We start from the raw sequence: 21,157 nt of genomic DNA, 5'->3' as shown, positions 1-21,157 counted from the left end.
CTCTAACATAATGATATTTTTCACAGGGTTGGAAGCAATATTCAAAATAAAACTACTTCCTCTTTATATATATATATATATATATATATATATATATATATATATATATATATATATATATATATATATATATATGTGTGTGTATAAATGTCAAGCCAATGCTAAAATAATGTGTTTCGCTCTTTGGAAAACGGTCCAACTTGTCACAGTTCCACCAAGTCTCTGTTGTAGAACACAAACGCGTGTGCTGCGTTCTCAGTCTTTTCCCCGGTCTTTCTTGACTTCAATTTGGAAAATTCCGCTTTACTTTGACTCCCCCAGCAGATGGACAATGAGTTCATAAGACGAGAGGACGATGGCCGTGTTGGGGATCTGTCTGATCAGCTGTGGAACCAGTCCTCTGTAAAAAGCTGCGTAGCCTTCCTCCACCGCTATTAACCTCCCCGTCTGGAAGAAATATTTGTATTTGCTGCCTTCCTCTCTCAGCCTCGTTCTGATGACCTCTGCAGAGACAAAACAAAACAGGCTAAAATTAGTTACCTAAATATAAACAGCTGGCGTTTCATCACGATGTTGGCAAGAGAGGGATGCATGCGTGCGTGCGTACCGTGTGGGTAGGCTATGCAGGACGCACAACCCTTTGAAACAGCCGCCGCCAACATGAGGCCCAGGAAGTCCGACGCTCCTTTCTCCATCTCGGTGCCCGGGGACGTGAGCTGGCGCTCTGCCAGTTTCTTCTTCAGCGTCTCGTAGATGAGGAAGCAGATCATTGTCTCCGAGATGCCGGCATAGGACGCAGTCAGGCCTCTGTAGAAGCCTCGGATCCCCTCTGTTTGGTAAACATAGCGGGCACACTGCAGGGCGTTCATCTTCTTCTCCCCTCGGGCTCTGCCAAAGTCAAGAGGGTTGCTCACATTAGCTGGAGATTTTCAATCCAATTCCATTCAGAATTCTTTACCAGTCAACTCGTTCAGATATATTTACAGACATTGAAGGAATTTGGTGAACGATTACAAGATTCTGACTAATTTTCACCCTATAAGGAAGTTGGGTTATGAGGTCCAAAGAGTAACTACTCCCACAAGGAATTACTCTTCACCTCCTTTTCCTTGATTTTGCTCATAAAGCCACCATTTTGTACAGCAGGGGGGTGTCCTTTACAGACAGAGGTGAGGAGACTACTTGTTCCTGTGACCTCACAGAACACCACTGCCCTGTACTCGGTAAAGTAAATATAGATTCTCCTCTTGCGAGCAGGACAGTGCGTCAGCATTAGTATTTATGGAGGCCGGTCACAAGATCAGCTCTACACACTTCATAACCCAAGGTCAGCGCTGCGATTGGTCAAGCTGGAGGTGGGGATCTTTGAAAGGGCACATATTCTCTCGCCCTCTCTCTCTCTCTCTCTCTCTCGCTACGTCCTCAAAATAAGACAGATAGTTTCACACAAATGCCAGGGGCATATCAAGAAGAGATATGTGGCATGTCTGGAACTGCAGGCAGCCTCTGCCATGTCAGAATTTTTTTTTTTCAATTTGCATTGGTGGGGACATCTGTGGGAGTGAACCTTGGAGTAGGGGATGTTCCAGCGGGGTGTTATCAGGCGGTGAACACGCTGTGCTTGGAAACTTGTGTCGCACGGCTTGTGATTTTCATTTTGACTGAGCCAGGATTTCAAAATACAGCGGCCACTAAACCTCGACGGACGAGGCTAAAGGCAACGACACAGAACGTAGGGGAGACGTAAGAGTGTACAAACTTTTTCTCCAGCTGCATCCTGGTCTTGACCATCCAGATGGGATTCATCAGGGAGTTTGTAACGAAGGCTGAAGACACATATGAAAGAAGCATTTATTACTCTCACGAAAATTCTACATAAGGTGCCAGCAACACTTGGAGACAATTATAAAAACAGTAAGAATGTGTGAAAATATTATCAGTAAAAACATGTTGTATTGCATTTTTTAATGTTTAACAAACCTAAAAATACATGCGTACAGAGGGACAAAAAAATAAAGACTAAAATTGAGGGAAACCTATTTGCTAGAAACCTGAATGGACAACAATTAACATCTGAAGACACTTTCATCATGTTTGTGGCAATAAGGAAGCATGCACACTGCTCACCTGCAGCTCCGGCCGAGGACATGTGCACCAGTCCACTGTTTGGGACAAACAGTCCATTGAAGATCTCTTTAGATTTTGAGTATGCAGCAAAGTAAACGGCTCTGAAAGACAGAAGAAACTGATCAGAACTTTTATCACGCAGGCAGCCGTCAGTGCCATCCTGCAGCTTCCACTAGAATGTGGTTTTATAAGACCAGGGAAATTATATAATGATTCCGTTTGGACTGGCAGCGGCTTTTTGACACGGCGCATCCAGAGCAATCTGTTCCCGGACGCCTGCTATCACTGCTCGGCTTCTGGAACAGACCGTCGGCGCAGCAGAATGGGCTGAATAAGCAGCAGGCGGTGCCGCGGGCCAGAGTGCCATTTGCAGCGTGACGCTGGTCCAAGTTGGCCAGATAAATGGAGGGACAGCAGAATTAGCGAGCTACATGCAGGGCTCGGGTCAGCATGGGAAATGTTCACAAAGGCCACGACGTCAGTCTGTTTACCAGACACTTAGGAGTCTAATCCCCGCCCTTCCGAGTGCATTAGCGCTGTTCACTCCGCAGCGACCTCGCCGCCGCTTAGAACAGATCATTTCTGAGAAACCAAGTAGGTACCGTCCATTTGTTTGGACTAATCTTGAAACAGGTGTGACTAGACAAAATGTTGCCTCATAAAACTCAAAATAAATTTTGTTTGAATGAAAATATTTCCAGCAGAAAAATAGAAGTTACTTAACAGTTAACAGCTGACAGTCAAAACAAAAGCTGCTGGTTCTTCAGAAGTTGGTGCAGCAAAAACAACGTCTGGTTTACATAGTCACTGGATACCTTCAACCATTAAATGGTAAAAAAAAAAAAAAAACTGTAGTCTTTATAGTCTTTCTATACTGCCTGAGGTTAGAGCCCAGTGACACAGACTCCAACCAGACTCCGCCCACTTGGCCTTTGCTTTGTTTATTGTTTTGGGCCAGGAGGACACTTTGTGCTTGCTTGCGTGCGTGCGTGCGTTATTCCAATTTATTGCCACATAGCGTGAGGACTTTGCGACCCAGAAGTGCAGGGACATGTTTGGAGACTGAATGGCTGAACAGCACTGGCATGCGGGGTGAATTTCACTGTACCTTGAAGGGGCCACGCCAACAAGATTTGGTCCTAGACCTCGAAAGAGTGACCGGGGTCCCTCCTTTTCTAAAATTGATCTGAAACAAAGACAGCGATTTAAAAGGCTTAATACTAAATATGACAAAGTACTCAAAACATTTGCATTTACATTCTCTGAATAAGTGTCGCAGCAGGTTTTCCGCCAACCCCATGGAGACACTCGCTCCCTCTGGCAGTGGATATGTCCCAGGGCTTGTGAACTCTTAGGAAGCCAACGTCATTGCCAGGTGTTAGTGTGTGCGACCGCACTTGCAATTAGTTTCTGTAATCCACACTGTATCTCCTCAGCAGCATTCCACCCTTCTCACTCTAATGCCTACAGTAAAACCACCACTGAAACAAAGAGCATGTAGACAGACATGCAGGAGGCATTCTGCAACAGCTCAGATGTTCAAAGCCAACTTAATTTATGCCGTGCCTGAAGGCATTTGTACGTCTTTTTTAGTATGTTTTAAGTCTGCATGGGTCCAGGTTAAAGCTCCAATCATCTGATTCTAATTACACCTCACTCCACGCCAGCCTATGCAGGTGTGCACACGATTTACTTTCAGATAGCAAAATTATTTCAAGTATATGTTGTGGCCTGGTTAAAAAGCATGTTTTTGTCCCTCGCAAACAGCTGGCTAAAGATATCAAATGAAGGCTGAATGCTGTGAACTTAATCCCTGCAGGATTTAAGGCCATGAAAGCCAGAAGCAATTTAGTCGCTCTGCAGAGTATTTGATTGTGTATTGAATATGAACAGCTTGATGAGTCAGGTAAGCAATTTAGTCGCTCTGCAGAGTATTTGATTGTGTATTGAATATGAACAGCTTGATGAGTCAGGTATAAACACAGACGTATCTGAGGCTAAGACCCAGAAAGCCACCTCTGACCAAATAGCAATTATATTTGCCACACGTTGTGGTTCCGGTGCAGCGGTGATCTTGTGGGGAACAAGTCATCATGTTGTCTGTCAAATGCAAATGCAACAGTCTCGACTGAGAGCTACATTAAAGAGGGGGAAACCATCTTACCGTAGGACCTGCAGAAGCCCGGGTGTAACAGTCCCTGGTCGGATAACCCCGGTGCCGGTGCCACTCAAGGTTCCCAGCTGGACCTGGAAAACGGGTCTCAGGGCAAGGCCCGAGGACTGCAGACGTGTCTTCAACACCTCCAGAGGGCAGGTCACAATAGCCCCCACTGTACCACTACACCTACAAATTGATGACACGCAAAAAAATAAAAAATGTGATGCCAATTAAGAAATTCCAGCGTAGCAGTGTTTTCTTCCCCCCCGACAAGACTGGGAGAACAGAGGCCAATTATGGTCATGGACTGGCCTCATGTTCTGCTGCAGTAAAGCAGACACATTTAGGGCACACGGTTCGGGTTCTCTCATAACTGCACTTGTCGTGCGGGGTAACGCTCGGAACACAACAATCCTAAAGATAGTTAGATAGTTGTTCCCTTGCCGCTGTGTCTGCTCCTGTTCCGACTGCGATTGACAAACCAGCTTAGGAGTCTGGAACAGATTATACTGAGGCAAACGAGAGGGGAGGAACATCTTAACCAAAGTTACACCTGACCTTATACATATTGACGCTTCACAAACAAGAACTCACTTCACCACCCCAGAGGCGACTACTCACTCCAAGCTTTCGTAATGACACAATATTTACTGACAACCTCTTCCAAAGAAAAACTACCTAGGATGCAACTATTTGCTGGACCATGAACACTGGCCACAGAGACTGAAAGAGCAAAGAAATCACACCAGTCATTGAATACATTGTCCCGTGCCACGAGGAGATTTAAGCCTTAAGAACGAGTGGGTTTAGATACGAATGGGGCAGCTTGCAGCTGAAACTACCTCGTCTGAAGGATCATATTTACATCTCAAGGTTGAAATGGCGTGTATTTCTGCAAAAACCAGCAGCGTTTACATTTGACCTTGACATATGGTTGAGTCGTTTAGCTCGCAGTTCTCCTGACTTTTTCGGAGTGTAGTCTATTGTGGGTGAGCGGCAATGAATCAAATTGCGACGCGACCCAATGGGGATCAGGTTACACATGAGCACGAGGGACATGTGCTACTTGATATTACGTAAAATCAGACTGGCAGTCAAATTACAACGAGCACACATAGTAACTCAAGGGCTATCGTAAGAATAGCCAATGAAGAGCAATTAAAATTCAGAACTGTATCAGCCCTTATCAGGCATGAATCTGTGAGCAAGCAAAAATACATTTGGTGTGATGATATGGTGATACATACGATGTAACATGGACAACATGTGACCAACGATAAGGAAAGCTCTTAAAGGTAATTCTTAAATGAATATTCAAAACCGACAAAATCGTGTTTAGCTATACGATGTACGTGCGGGTGCGAGTAACTGACAAGGCGTTTGGCTCGCTGCATGTTCGGAAGCTCGCGCTAAGCTAACGCGAGTTTTTAGCAGCCGTGCTAGCTGCGCCCTGTCTCTGTACTGTGACGAACTGTACACAAGGTCCAACACACCGTCCTCCTTAACAACAATGCCCGCGTAGGTTTGCTTAATTAATCTGTTTTTTAAAGAAGGTGGGTAAAAGAGGAGAAACGCGGTGTCGCATTGCACCGTGTTACATCACCCTAATTCATTACTAGGTTGAGCGATACGGAAGTAGCGGCGTTAGCCAGCAACACTACTCACCCCCCGGCGAAGAGATGCAGCAGCGTGTCTTTCTGTGCCATCCTTTTTCTCTTTTGTTCCCCAACCTTTTTTAGACGACCGCCATGATCCTGTTTAAATTCAATGCAATTTTCGGTTTAAATCGGTGCGGCGGCGTTGAGAAGGTGCGATGGTGGGAAGCTGCGTGGCGATGCTGCGATCCCCGGTGAACCAGTGTGACTTTCAGCGGTGGTGGGCCGGGCCTGCGGCTCTGAAGATCTTCTGTCCGTGACGTCAGTGGGCCGGACGGAGGTGTTGTCTGTGACGTCAGCACACGTGTTTGACACCGTGTGCGCTGTCCTTCGGTTCGTGTTACACAATTAAGACCAACTGCGGGAAAACAACAGGACATGTCTTTGAACCTCACCGCAGTCACGTGACCACCGGGCGCTTTAATGTCTGAAAAAAAGCTGAAGAGCGACAAAATGTGTCACGACACCGTTTTTTTTTTCTTCAATAACGCTTGAAAAAAAAAAGTTATGTAATCATCCTGGTCGCCATATTGTTTGTGTGTGTGCGTGTGTGTGTGTGCGTGCGCGCGCGCGCGCGCGTGTTAACATTTAAAGACGTCTCCCACAGAGAAAAAGGAATACACATGCTGTTCTTTTAATAATGACAGCAGGTCGTTTTTAAACACGCGTTTAAAAACAACAAATAATAAATATAAATACAGTTTTTTCAAGAAACGTGTGCAAACTGCACAAATACATGTGGATGTCAAATGTTCATGTCACGTCAAAAGAGGATATGATGCCGAACCACAATTTTTCAGTTTATCCAACTCAAGCCTTTTAGATGTGACATTTACGAGTCGTGGACATAACAGTTTCTGCGAACTAATCGAGGTGTGCAAAAAAAACAAAACACACTAGGGCCTTAGGGGACACAATCTCACGAGTTATACTTTTGTGCTCTCAACCTATGAGTGTTATTGCACCTGGGCGCAATAATATAATGTACACCATCACTGTGACCCTGAAAATAACTAGGGCGTTAACACGGACAAAGCACATTCTTATCACCTTGTTTTTCCTGCCAGGAAATATCTATGTTGTTGTGCTTATAAGCCTCGTCAGACCCGTTAAACATTCCCTTCTGTTCAAAACATTGTTTTGTTGTGTAACATCAGCAGTGCAAAAGAAGGAATAACTAAGCTAACCCTACTTTGAGATCCGCCTTCAATGTCCTCTTATGGTTTTCAAGTTCCTACTAGGCGGAGTGGCTGGTTTGTGTTACATAACACAACTGGCTCCGCCACCTACTCTCGCCATGAATGATCTAATTTCATCCTGCCCCACTACCCTTGCAGCAGGACACACTGCTTTCCTTTCGCATCTGCTTGCAGTTTAGATGTGGCGCTGGAGGAACACATAACACATTTTTATTTATTTTTTTAAATTAAAAACAAAACAAAGCTATAAAATGAAAAATTATGGCAGTTGCAGAAATGACTGGCGAGGCAAAGCCAATTTGGACAGCTATATTTCAAGCATCAATTCTGCTATTGTGACATATTGCCAAAAGACTGTGTTTGTGTGCCTCTAAAACGAAATTCTTCCCCATATAAAACTGGTTTAGGGATTAAAGTGAAGCGTCTGAGTTTCTGCATCAGTGAAATTGCCCCATCTGGTGGAGACTGAAGGAAACGTTCCCCGAAATTACATTTTTGCTCAGGAATGTATGCTTAGCCCACATAGTTAATGGCTTATGCCGTATTCATTCAATGCATCGATGTAATTTTGTCTAACCTTGTATAAGGGCAGAATGTCCATCTCATAATCAGTGTATATATGTACATCCTTAATCCCCTACAATGCATTTTGAATTGCCTTTGTGAATCTCACGACATTAATTAACATATTTTAGTATGAACAAAAGTGCCCATGTTAAAACTAAGCAATAAAAAGTACAGAACCCAAAAGATAATTTGAAATAAACTTTAATAGATACTTATAAACAAATCTACAACAAGAAATACAAATAAAAGTGGATGTTGCAAGCAAGGGAAAGGTAAAGAGTGGCCCAGTGTGTCCGTGTCAGCAGAGTGCTGAGCAGGAAGCACAGCTGAACATCTCACAGAAACAAGAGAAAAGAAATCCAGAAAACTAGAACCAACAGGGCTATATGTGGCATTTGATAATACATTGGCAATCTGACCTTTTATAACATTTGTGCAGCACTATGTGGATTGTCTTTTTCTTTTCTTTTTTTAAACCTGTCATCATGGTGTCTTAACTCTAGTTCTCAGTCAGTCACAAATACACACAGACACACACAAATCATCCAAATACATGGTCTGTTTGTAAGTCCCCTGCACCTTTTGCTTGTCACAAAAGACAAACACAACATCAACGGCTGTCAGCCACATGCATGCGAGACCCAAAAGCAGCAGTTGGTTATTCTGACAAACCAGGTCAGCGGCTGTTTTAACTGCTTTATGAGACTCTGTGTAAACCAGTGACGTCCACTGCTTTAGAGGGTGGACCACTGCTCATCGGTCCCGATAGCATGTGGTTTAACTGCAGCACTAAAAAAAATAAAATAAAAAAAATAAAAAAACATAACAAAAACAAGTGACATGAAATACATTTTTAAAGTGATTGTATTGAGAAAAAAAAAACATCCTGCAAGATACATGCTACAAATAATCATCACAGTGACATAATTCTTACGTTAAAAATTTCTGCTGCTGTTGACCCTCCTGCTTGATGCCCGGATGGCAGGGGATGAGATGACCTTCCATACGCACAGGAACCTGCTAGTGCAGTAGATGGTTGGAGCTGCTCCTCAGCTGCCTCACAGTGCATTTATCCACACTGCACTACAGACTCACTGTGGACTGGTCAGCATCCTCAATCTGCGGCGTTTGAGCCTCCAGCTATGTTTTAAAGTTAACCAATTAAAAATCTCTATGCCTAAAAGCAACACAGGCAACATCTCACTGTTTCAGCAAAAATTTTCAAAACGAGATGTGCACTGCCATCTTGTGGACAAATCTGGATCGTACATTTTTGCAGACATCTGGCCGACCACTTCATTTTTTTTTCAAACTGCCAATAATATTCACTCTTAAAAAGATAAGAATTGATCAAGCATGGAGGGCACAGAAGAGGTACTGACCCACATCATCTCATAACCGTAAAGTGTTGGTGAAGTAACAGAGTGACCGTCATGGGTCGGAGTCATGGCATCGTCTGTATCAGCATGTGCATAGTGCTCAGTGATTTCCTGATTTGATAGAGTTAGACATTACAATTGCAAATAGTCATAAAAACAGAATAAGAAAACTCATAGAAGTCCAGCCACTGACGAAGAAGGTTACTTGCAATCCCAGTCAGTCCTCAATGCTTGAGTAATGTTGTCAGACGGGTTCAAGAACAATCCCAGAGAACTATGAGAGGCGAGGATGTGCAGAAGGCGTGTCGGGAGTGCCGGCGCCGTCATTGGTACAGCAGGTAGTTCTTGAGAGAGGCTGGGAGGGGAAGTCTATGGATTTCGCTCAGACGGTCTCTCCCTAATGCCACCCTCACTGAACGTCTACACAGGTCCATTAAAGACAGGGGTTCAGCTGGGGGGCGGGGGGGAGAGAGAGAGGAGAGAGAGCGTGTGAGCAACACATTTTCAACACTTTGGATATCAGTGCACTTTTTTTTACTTCAGTGAAGGCTTACAAAGAATTACTTTTATCCTAAATAGGAGGACAGATTCATGAAACCGCTGCATCTTACCAAATATCAATAAACTCAAACAATAATAGAATTTAAAAAGATCATTCTGTCTCTCTGATTGAGACCCTCTTGCAATGAGATTTTTAAACAAAAACACCAACATCAAGAAAATATCTCACAAGCTTTCTTATTATTATTATGGCCATTGAATATTTGCTTCCTAAAAGTTTGCATCTGCAACTGAAAGCCTTATGTGGGTTGACCATCAGTTTTAAACATGTTTCAACAAATATGTGTTGATTGGATAGAACTTGAGATTCAAAACAGTGAATGACTTGTTTCAAGAACAAAGACCAATTACACATAATAAAATATCTTACACAAAGCAAAGATATTTAGCATTCAGCCCTGTAGCTACAACCATTAGTTGCCACTTTCAGACATTGTGTCCACAAAAATGTCTTAATTGCCGCATTCAATTGCAGCCATGTTCCAATTAGAATTTATTATAAATTACAGTATGTAAAATGAATAATAGGAAAATTTCTCTTTGTACACAAAATTGAAACAGGCTCTTCTTCCTTTTCGTTGCATCTCTACCATTTGCTTTGCAAGGCCTAAACTAGGTCAGGGATCCGCGCATAAAAGTCTTATGAGCGCAGAGCACGAGGGAAATGTGTGTATTACAACCTGTTTTAATGAGCATCTATGTTCCCTCATTTAAGCCTCATCCTCTTTCCCACAAGAGAATACTTGGCATTAACCCATCAGGAATACGCTCAACAGTGATATTGGGTTTTATACCAGCTTTTTATGGGACAATTTGATTGGTTAGAATAAAGCAAGCCTTCAAACTGACTTGCAGGAAACCGGACCTCTTTCCTGGTTGCAAGATGACTTTCACTTTTCCTCCAATAGATGAATACAATAATTAATCAAGTTCTAAAAATGTTTCTCTGCGTCTCTGCTGGGTGTGTCACTTTCAAGGAAGCCTTGATTTTATATTATGGGTGAGCAGCAGCATTGCGATACATTAAACTCCATTTGTTGAGGGGTTAAGAAAAGCCTTGGTCGTCAGTCACGCCTGTTTATTTAAACTATGAATCGTAATATGATTTATATAAGTCACAAAAACAAAACAGAAAATTACAGATGAAGGAAGATGAAAGAGATAAAATGTGTGCACTTACGGTCGAGTCCATTGACGTACCGGATCCGGATTTCACAGTGTCCCCACACAGCACTCACCACCGGGTACAGCTTCCTGCCCTTAAGTCCTCGAAACGCTACGCCGAGATAGTGTCCGTCCACAATGTAACCTAGGGTCCCCTCGTCCATGTCCAACACCACCAGGAGGGAGTCTGGTATGATGAAGGTGTCATCTGGCTCCAGGAAGGCAGGGTAACTCTTCCCAGGGAGATTCTTGCCGTCATGGTAGAGTTTGCTCTTGCACAGGTCCCAGCCCCAGGACTCTGCGTTGCTTCCCACCAAGGCCGTGTAGCCCACCGAGTGGAGGGGGGCGTCACTCGTGGCCACCCCGACCACGGCGTGCGTGCCTCTCTGACGCATGGCCCAGCTGATCTCCCACACGTGCAGTCCCCTCGTGTAGCCGACGCGCCCCCGGATGGCGTCGGTGCTCTGCGCCACCGGGTGCCTGTGAAACACCAGCTTGTTATCGTCCTTCACGAAGATGTTGAGGGAGCGGTCGTCGTTATTCCACGAGTTCTGGATTTGGATGTCCAGGCTGGCCGGCGGTATGTCCAGCAGCAGGTCGAGTCGCGATGGCTTGGTGTGACTCAGGGCCTGTAGCTCCAGCTTCAGGGGGCTGAACGCTGGGTCCCGCATGTCGATGGTCTTGAAGCCACCCGGGACTTTCTGCCCCATGCTCTGAGAGGTTGCGACCGTTCTGTCTCCCTCCCCCCTCCCTCCTTAAAGACAAATGGGGGGAGTAACTGGTCTCAGACCCACTCCTCCACCGTGCTTCCTGTGACACAAGACGCAGGTCCGCTGCCCCTGTGCCACTAGAGAGAGACGCCCAAGGCCAGGCCAGGTGTCGCGTTAAGCCTACAAGGAGATATTAAAAAGAGACCATGAACGGAAATCAAGTCAATTACAGCAAATTACAATAGTAGTTCAGTTAACCAGCTTCTTGCTTAGAGGGTGAATTTTTGCCAATGAAAACCATCAGGCTATACATTAGGTGGAATGTCCTCCACGTCTCAGGCCACCATGGCCTTTGATCACGGTCAAAGTGTCATTGTTTATTCAGTTACATCCAACAACAGGGAATCTGAAAACATCTACAGTGGAAAAACAAATGACATAACCCGCAGCAGGCTTGTCTTAAGTGGGGGCTTTGTTCCAACTTAATGCTCACTCCATCGACCCATAACCCAAGACAACTGGGACATAAACATCAAGACAAAACTGCCACCAATAACATGGTCATTAAACATAGTGTAACTTAGTGCAATATACTTAACGTACTGGGTCAGAAGCTAAAATAATATTAAAATATCATCAGTTCTAGGCAGGTTCAGATGGGCGTGCAGCAGGGTCACACCCATGTTATGAAGCATGCCTTTCACTAAATGATTCGATTAGGACAAGGCCACACAAACAACATGAAGACATTATTTGATTAAGTGTCCTTTCTGCAATCATATCCTTTCTGGCTTTTTCTGGACAATGTCAAGTCCATTCCAGCATTTGCGAGCGAGACGTTTTCGGCTATCTATGATTTATCACGCCGCAACTGAAAAAGGTAAAGATACAACGCAGCTAAAGGGCGCAAGCAACTGCGCTAAAGCGGCAGGGAATTCCAGAGACTCGACAGGCTGACATGTTATTCCCACAATCTCTAAAAATAGGCGAAAGAGTGGAAAAACCTCAGCCTTTACTTGTTATACGAGAGGGCAACAGGAAAGGCGGCCATGAAAAGTCTAGCGAATAAGGAATCTTTTGAAAACTGTCATTTTTAAGAAGACGCTGCTGGACCACCAAACTTCTGAAGGTGTCTTGACAATACACCTACAACTACTTCAACCGTCTATTCCAGTGGTCCATATATGAAAGTAGGTGTTATATCTTGTGCCATTCTTTTCTAGTCAAAACCCTAATTTTGAGGGCTACAATTTATTGCATACTAAAGATACACACATGTCAAAGACACGCTGTGACTTTTTGTGTCTGCAAGTTTGCAGCTCGGCAGAAGCGAGCATTGTGCAGAGGGGAAAATTGTGCTGCTGGGAAGTCCACGCTAATTGAATTGTAGACAAGAGTTCATTGAGGAGTGCTTTGGCTCTTTTTCTAATGCAAGTAAACAACCATTTAACTGGGTCATGTCTTCTCAGTGTTTGGAAAACAGGAGGAAGAAAAAGCGAGCAGCGGGTGTCCAGCATCTGAATGTAAACAATCTCTTTTTCAATGCCTGTCCAGCATTCAGGGAGAGGGAAACGTGTTAATTTACCCGCTCTGGAGTGCACCACTTCCCCATCTCAGCGGCAAAGGCAACCCATACAAATGCACTGGTTAATGAAAACTAACAAGACAAATTAAGGGCCATCCTACCTTCATATGGGCTTTTGAACAAACATACTAATTGGTAGGGTAGGGATATATTTGGTTTGGATTCTGGCCTGGCCTGGTTGGGGTTCCCGGGCCCCTGGGTTGGCTTGCAGCTTATTAAAATGCAAGAGGAAAAGCCTGTTGAACTTGCTGAGCCAAGGAAACACTTGTCTCTATTGTACGACCCAATTTAGACCAGGCCCACCTGAACTTAAGCTCCAGCCTGTTTGTTGACCTACTGAATACATATATCATCAGGTTGAACAGAGAAGGCCATCCATGTCAAAAGCGTTGGCGTGTTACGTAGGGTCGTATAGAATCATCAGTGACTAATAAATAAACCATGCCAACGTGTGTCAAGTACGGACTTGCTTTGACTCTACCCTCCAAAATAGCTCAATTCTTAGCTTCTTAGCTATTCCTTTGATGTTGGATGAGGTAGAGCGTGTACTTTTTGGTTCTATCACGATATACGACAGATCGACGTTTGAATTTTAAATGGTTTGTAGAAAATGTAAAAGACTCACGGAGGACATACTTAAAAATGTCTCAAGATGTGCTCATGCATCATCTTGCGTCATTGTTACACGCATTTGTCGTCCACCAGAAAAAAAAAATAAAAAAAAAAATCACAACCTGCACAGAACAATGAACCTGGAAAAGCATCAGTTTGGAGTTGAAAGCCCCTCGTACACGGTTTGTTTGAAGGCCGTGGAGACGGTTGACCCACAAAAGCTCCCCGGTGCTAGCTAGTGAACAGGTAGGCTAACCGTCACGCAGGGCTCGCGGGCCGCTCGCTCGCCGGCCCCGCGGACGGTCCATGCGCGTCCCTTCACAGACGGAAGTAGCTCGTGAAGCAAACGATTGAGTGACAACGTCGCATTCGGCCCCCCTATTTCTTATTACCTGAAGCTCCGTGGCGTCCCGGGGAGTTGGTTATACAACTAGCAGCGGGAACCCAGTTAGCCCAGACCGCAGAACATGAGTCATTGTAAGGAGTCAGTAGTGACTAACACCGAGCAGGTGATTCGTCTTCCTTCGAAAAACGCAGGCGGATAGTTCTAACCAGACGAACGGGCGTGGTTTTCGGTTAAACTAACGTACAAAGCGCTTTAAGAAAAAAACAACAACAACAAAAAATCAGCGATACGGAATCGGAAACAAGCGCTTCGGCATCCACCATATGAGCAGCAAACAGAGGGGGAGAACTAAGATGTGAAGCTAAGAAAGAGCTAACAGACCTGCTCGAGCTGCTCGGACCAGACCGGGCGCTGGGCTCCTCTTTACTCCATCGTGTTTGGCATTCCCGTGTCGCCTCACCTTTTCGGGTTTTCAATCAGGGCTTGAATTGGGTGAAATGGTGATGGCTGCTGCTCTCTAACATCTCTCGCGTCACGTGGTCAAACGCTCCCAGCTGCTACACTAGATTAGGACCTCCCCCTAGTGTGTGTGTGTGTGTGTGTGTGTGTGTGTGTGTGTGTGTGTGTGTGTGTGTGTGTGTGTGTGTGTGTGTGTGTGTGTGTGTGTGTGTGTGTGTGTGTGTGTGTGTCTTTGAAGATCGCTTCGCGTTGGATTCGACCGTCCCGCGGATGCTAAGCTAGCTCGCTGCGGTTTTTCAGGCCAGCTAAACAAGTATTAGGAAAAAACCGTGCTTGAGCGCATACCTAGAACGACTAATGTCTGCTGTACTGTTGTACACACGGAAGTTCGCTTTGGTGCCATGACACGAACAAGTGTGTAACTGAAAAACGTGTCTACGGCAGGGCGTCCATACGGCGCTATGCCCAACGTGAAACTGACTTCACTGCAGTGCAACTCCTCACCACAACACTTTGCCCCTACCTTTAAAATATTCATTACAAAATTTAGCTAGTTTACCCATGCACGCCACCACGCTTTAAAAATTAACATGTATCTGACATACACATGAAGGACTCTCTCGTGTAATGCTTGGCAGTCGTATAAAGATTTGAAAAGAAGGCTTTGAAACGAAGCAATGAAGCATCAATACTAAAATATTTCTGCCCTCATTTACATTTTTGTACATATTGTATATTCACATATACAAAATTAACTGCCAGACTAACGATAGCTAACTATTGGAAAGTTAATAATTTGCACTTCCTCCTTCCTTCTAAATGCTAAATCACACTAAAAGACCAGAATTATTATTCAAGAAGACAAAAATTAATATACACTCACAACTGTCCTATAATATATAGAAAAGTGAAATCTTTTAAACTGACACACCTTTAATAAATAGATTTGTCTCATATTGCCTTTTGGTTTATTCACAGTAGGCCTCAGTATCTTCAGCATGTTTAAATTCAAATCCATAGTTTCCTTTCTCTTGTGTAAATGTGTCCTCCTATAACTGGTTCTAGGACAGAATTGTGCTATTTAGGTATTTCCTCAGGGTTTGCACGTCATGTGTACTGGCAGAAAAATGAACTTGTTCGCTCCCCGTGACCCAATTGCAGAAACAGGTTTTTACTGACAGCACAAGTTAAACAGGATCGCTTATAGCGCTGATCTACTGGAGCACTTTGCTGTTCAGTTTACCTTTCATCGCGTTGTTTCGCAGCACGGATTGAGATTTATGAGGTGCAGAAAGACGTTTAAAGGAGCTGAGGTCACAGCTATTGTTACTACTGCTCAGGAACTCAGAAACGTTGACTGACACTATCAAGACTGGCTAACGTCAAACATTGGGAATGATAGACCACACACACACACAGACGCACACACACACACACACACACACACACACACACACACACACACACACACACACACACACACACAGTTTTTCACTTATAACCGCTTCAGCAATATCACTGACGCAATCCTAAATACTTCAGTTATCTGAAGTTCAACTGTTGTGACCTTAATGAAAAATAATTCTTGCTCCAGACACAAAGTCTTTTCGGACAAAAGTAGCTCAGAATATCCACTAAACTTCAAAAAATAATGTTAATATTTCTTTCTGTAGAATAAAAGACCTCTTCATCTGTGCAGACTTTTTATTACTGGAATTTGTATCTTGAAGAGTGGGACAAGACAAGACCCTTTCTTCCATCTTCCAAACCCGCTTCTTCCTGAGCTCAGGGTCACAGGGGGTCTGCTGGAGCCTATCCCAGCTGTCTTAGGGCGAAGGCAGGGTACACCCTGTCGCCAGTTCATCGCAGGGCCACATAGTGACAAACAATCATTCACACTCACATGCACACCTACGGACAATTTAGAATGTTCAATTGACCTCACATGCATGTTTTTGGACTGTGGGAGGAAGCTGGAGAACCCGGAGGGAACCCACGCAAGGCAGACACAGGGAGAACAAGACCCTTTCTTTAAAATATAAAAAGGGGAAAAAGAGATGGTCTTTTCTGCCTTCTGTTATATGAAACAGCATGGTTTCATATAGCATCATACATCATAACTGATGATCAAACAGTAATGTCAATACAATGTATTTAAATACATTGTATTGACATTACTGTTTGATCATCAGTTTAATATTTTTCATAATTGAATGAATGAATTTAGTAATTAATTAGTTATTAGTTTAAAACTAAAACAAAGCACAAATAGGTACTGTACGTATCACATGAAGAATATGTTTAAAGGTGCCCATCGTATGACGGGAAACCCTCTCAATCTGCACCTGAGACAGTTTTTCCGAGACACTTGAGCGCTGCTGCCATCTTGCGGTAGCTCCAAGCACAAACACCTTCACCTCTGCGTCTCAAACCTCACGGGTTATTGAATTAGTTACAATGAAACTTTGTTTTTAATCATTGATTTTTTTGTTTTTGTTTTATCATTTATGAATTTGCCAACTTCTAAAACTCTCTTGCAGGGCTACAGAATCCAAATGGTGCACAATGGCATTCAGGTCCATATGGACAAGTGCTACAAGCTGCATAGTGATTAAATATTGAATGAACATCTATCATCTCTTTCCTCCTGACTTTCGGCAGCGATGACACAAAGGCATCCTATTTCCCCCCAGACTGTAACCGGAATTAATAGGACATTTCTAAATGACCTTATTTGTCCACTGTGCGAGGCGTCTGAAGGTAGCGGCTCACTTTACATCCTTGGTGCGTGCGTGTGTGTGTTGGGGAAGTGGGGGGTGGTGGTAGCTTGGTGACTTGAATTACCTCCCCCTCAGCTCGTCTCCCAGTGAAAATCCCATTTTCCCATGCGGTGATGGTGCAATGTGCTGAGCTCGGTGATATCTCTGGGCCCTTCCACAGTGGAGGAGGGGAGTGGAGACATGCTTATGCTTCCCTTTTAGAAACCATCATTTCAGCAAGATCGATAGTACATCCCACTGCATGGCTGGCAGAGTGCACTGCCTCTATAGCAAGGGGGTGGGGGAGGGTTGGGGCCGGTGTATATGCGTGGACAGCTGCAGCAAGGCAGGTTCGAGCAGCTGAGGTGAATGATTGCATGCTGCGTCAGACACTCCTCACTCCTCACTTGCAAGGAGATGCAGTTTGTGAGGAGGACCGGTGGGTGGATGCTGTCCTCAGGTAGAGGCTGTAGCTGCAGGCATCTTACAGATGGGAGCCGCAGAACTGGCTTAGCTCTCGGGCACTCGGTATACTTGATTTTATTTCCCCTGGCTTCGCGGATTGACTCATACACTTGCCCCGAGATAAGTAGGGATGTGCGACCGATGCAGCTTGAATAAATTCCTCTTGATGTCTTTGTTTTGAATCGCTCTCCTCCTCTTTGACTGTTCTGGAGGTTGAACACCTGAAATAGATTCACGCTGTAGGTGAAAATACATCTCATGTTTCGCAGCTCCCAGCATAGGACACAGCTGCGCTTTGTGAGGACAATATCTTTGGACAGCATTATCGAGTTATTTCTCTCCTCTGTATTTTAGTAGAGCTCCAGGAGAAGGAGGTTAATAATATGTTACTGCACCATTATTGTAATTTTTCCCATCTAAAGTTTAAAGGAGAGGAGAAAGGAAGATTTTCACTTTTGCTCAAATTCAACCAGTTTTTAATTCTTGTCAATTGTTAACACTGTAACTTATTGTCAATTTAAATATCTTTTTTCAGGAAATTATTTTGTTTCTTGGATAATTTTTAAAAGGGCATTTCTGTGAACCAAAATTCTCTCATCATTTTATGATGGGTTGAAGACTGGATGCAAATTTAAAGTAAAAGGCTCTACTTCAATGTTGACATTGATCAATGAAACGATAAAGCGAGTTTAAAGAAGCTGATTACGGATATTTGAGTTGCATCATTTAGATGTATGTGGCTGTCCATTCTGATTGTGACTGCAATCTGCATAAAATAAGCATGAAGATAGAAAAACAGTATAAACCGATCTCACATTTGAGCAATAAATGTGTGTGTTTTTCACTCCTTCAGCTTTCTCGTCATGTTTGTGCATCCATATGCATCGGCGAGCGCGTGTTTAACGTGCGGCGTACTTGTATGACTTTGAGGCAAGCCGGGGCTGACCGTGCACGAGGACAGGGTGTCAGTGAGGAGAGGTGCACCACTGCGGGACGGGCCGCTGTGAATGGGACAGGGTGTGTGTGTGTGTGTGGTGCAGTACGAGCACCAACCCCCCTCCCACCCCATCCCCCCTGCTCACACCGCTGCTCGTTTGTCAAGTTGCCTGCGGACTTGAATGGTGCATTGCTGCTAAAGCACAGAGAAGCGACCGGGTAGTGGAAACAGCGCACCCTTGGGGAAGGGTCCCAGGTGGAGGAGAGCCGTCCCCTGTTACTGTGCAGAGTAAAGCGTTGGATTCCTGGAGAAAAGCTGCTCGGCGCCCCGAGAAGATCCAGACACGCGAGTCCTCTCCATGCAGATTTCTTTGATAATAACGATCTTCTCATTTTAGTCTCCCGGAGTACAGCAGGCACATTCATCAAACTCAGCCTGAGGCGAGAGAGAAAATGTTATTTTTAAGTTTGTTCTACTTGCAGGCCAGCCGTCAGACGCGGACTTCACAATCCAAAGTCGCCTTGTGTGCTGACGGGAAAAAACGCAGGAGAAATTCTGCTCTGTTTTACAATTCCGCAATCCAGGCATCCAACAAAGTGTCATCAGTGACTCTGTGCATATTTGCATCACTGGAGGGTTTTCCATATTAAAGGGAACATCACAACTAAAAACTGAAACAGAGTGTGTGGCTTGACCGTGCAGGATATGTTATGTAGTGAGGATGCAGACCCGCAGAGTGACCCAGTGGACTGGAGCTCCAGACAGGCCCACCACGGACACCGCGAGCTGGACCCTTTCGTCCGTCACACCGTGTCCTGGCAGATGGCTGGTCTTGGTTCTCACCCGGTGCAGACTCTCCTGGCCGCCTTCCTAACTGCTCATCAACCAGCTCAGCGTGGGACTCGTCCAGACTGGGAACTTGGCAACGCGTCGCTGCAGAGCGGCAGCGCAAAAAAAAGAGAAAGTGATCAAATTAAACATGTCTGTGAAATTTATGGTGTACTATTATTTTTGCTTAATCCCACTCATCTACTGCAAGGTGTTAAATTGAGTTCATGAACTCACTCTGTACATCCGGAAAGGTGGTGAAAGGAAATCATAAAAACACAATAGTGTGAAAATATTTCAAAAACAGTGAGGCAAATTGTTTTAATCTGTCTTGAGTGATTCAGATACAGGACATTCCCAATAATAATCTCAGTGCAGTACGCTGCAGGGACCTGACTGAAATCCTTTTACGCAAGGAAATTTAAGTCCAAGGACTGCAGTAGATAACCTTGACTGGCAAAGACAAAGACGAGTCAGACAATAGATGTAAAATATCAAAATTGTGTCGGTGCCCTCGGTGCTCAAAGACCCGTAATCTGCAAATTCCACCACCACTGCCCAGAAATGAAGTACGCTCTTCACTCAGACAGAGAAGGTGTTGACCAGGAGTCAGCGTCCTTCTCTATGTAACAGCAGTTGTTGTCAGATAGCTGCGACACTCCACCGAGAACCTGGAGCACTCAGAAATCATCACAGGAAAATGGTGAAAATAACAAGATGCTCACCTTTCCTTCAGATAAAAAAGGCACAATGATAACACTACAGACTTTCCCGAGTCGAGTGGATCATACGGGAATGTTTGAAAAAGCACAGACACACAAAAAAAAGAAAAAAACTCAGCAAGCATGCAGCATCCCCAGTTTTAAGCCAGGTCTTGAAACCCAGAGAAAAAACATAGTTGATATGAATGTGGATGATGGATTTAGAGCTGCAGGAATTTAGCACATTTGAACCCTGACATTCCTTCATAACAATAGACCACTTGATAAAGATCAAAAGTATACATACATACACATATATACTTACATATACATGCACATACATACATATATATGCACATGCACATATATATATATAGAATAAATCTAGGATTTCATATTTAGTGCTAGTTAAATAACCACAGAAAATAGAATAAAAATAAAATAATAATAAAATTTTAAAAAAAGAAAAAAAGGGGCACACACATTTATTTAGTTATTTATTGAGATGTTTAAATCATTGTTTGCTTATAAAATTAAATCCATGCATTCATGCAAGACCTGACTGGCTTTGGAGACTCTGGTGGTCACTTTTAAAAGCTGGTGAGCAGATGACAGATGGGAGTAAAGGGATACCTGGTGCACTCAGTGCAGTGTCGTGACTTTATTATTTCCGCATCCATTCTAAGAGGTTAGCACCACCAAAGTGCACTCGTCACGTATGGCCCATCCACGAAATTGGACCGTCTCCAACTTTGTCCGCATGATGGCACCAGTCCCAGACCTGAGAGTGAACTACAGCCATGGCGAGGTTGCACTTATCACATCACTGCAGTTTTGATGTCTGTATCTGCATGTAATCACGCAGATATGCAAACGTCTTTAGATGCTGTTCCTTTGTTTTCGTGGAAACACAGCGGAAAAGCTGCACAAACTCAGAAAGTCAAA

At 44.1% G+C, this 21,157-nt stretch overlaps 2 protein-coding genes across 3 annotated transcripts; both read right to left on the bottom strand.

Annotated features, from left to right (window-relative positions):
* Positions 1-142: 142 nt before the first annotated feature.
* Positions 143-6,155, bottom strand: slc25a33 (solute carrier family 25 member 33). Its single transcript, XM_076042514.1, has 7 exons — positions 5,951-6,155; positions 4,292-4,471; positions 3,236-3,313; positions 2,128-2,228; positions 1,760-1,826; positions 608-888; positions 143-503 (listed from the first exon to the last, which is right to left on the bottom strand). Exons 1-7 carry the CDS (start codon positions 5,989-5,991, stop codon positions 304-306), a joined length of 948 nt encoding a protein of 315 aa, XP_075898629.1. The 5' UTR covers positions 5,992-6,155; the 3' UTR covers positions 143-303.
* A 1,736-nt stretch (positions 6,156-7,891) lies between these two features.
* On the bottom strand, positions 7,892-14,621 carry spsb1 (splA/ryanodine receptor domain and SOCS box containing 1). Of its 2 annotated transcripts, none has more exons than XM_076042515.1 (3): positions 14,445-14,621; positions 10,827-11,700; positions 7,892-9,536 (listed from the first exon to the last, which is right to left on the bottom strand). In XM_076042515.1, the coding sequence occupies exons 2-3, from the start codon at positions 11,518-11,520 to the stop codon at positions 9,409-9,411; spliced, it is 822 nt and encodes a 273-aa protein (XP_075898630.1). In that variant the 5' UTR covers positions 11,521-11,700; positions 14,445-14,621; the 3' UTR covers positions 7,892-9,408. The 2 variants fall into 2 exon arrangements, with proteins under 2 accessions (XP_075898630.1, XP_075898632.1); XM_076042517.1 differs by lacking the exon at positions 14,445-14,621 and adding an exon at positions 14,110-14,384.
* Between the last annotated feature and the right edge of the window lie 6,536 nt (positions 14,622-21,157).

This window comes from Nelusetta ayraudi, unplaced genomic scaffold (genome assembly GCF_046127955.1).
Source record: "Nelusetta ayraudi isolate G7.1 ecotype Tasmania unplaced genomic scaffold, CSIRO-AGI_Nayr_v1 ptg000070l, whole genome shotgun sequence".
NCBI lineage: Eukaryota > Metazoa > Chordata > Actinopteri > Tetraodontiformes > Monacanthidae > Nelusetta > Nelusetta ayraudi.
The sequence above is the reverse complement of the archived record's forward strand: the minus strand, read 5'-3'. Positions and strand labels throughout refer to the sequence as shown.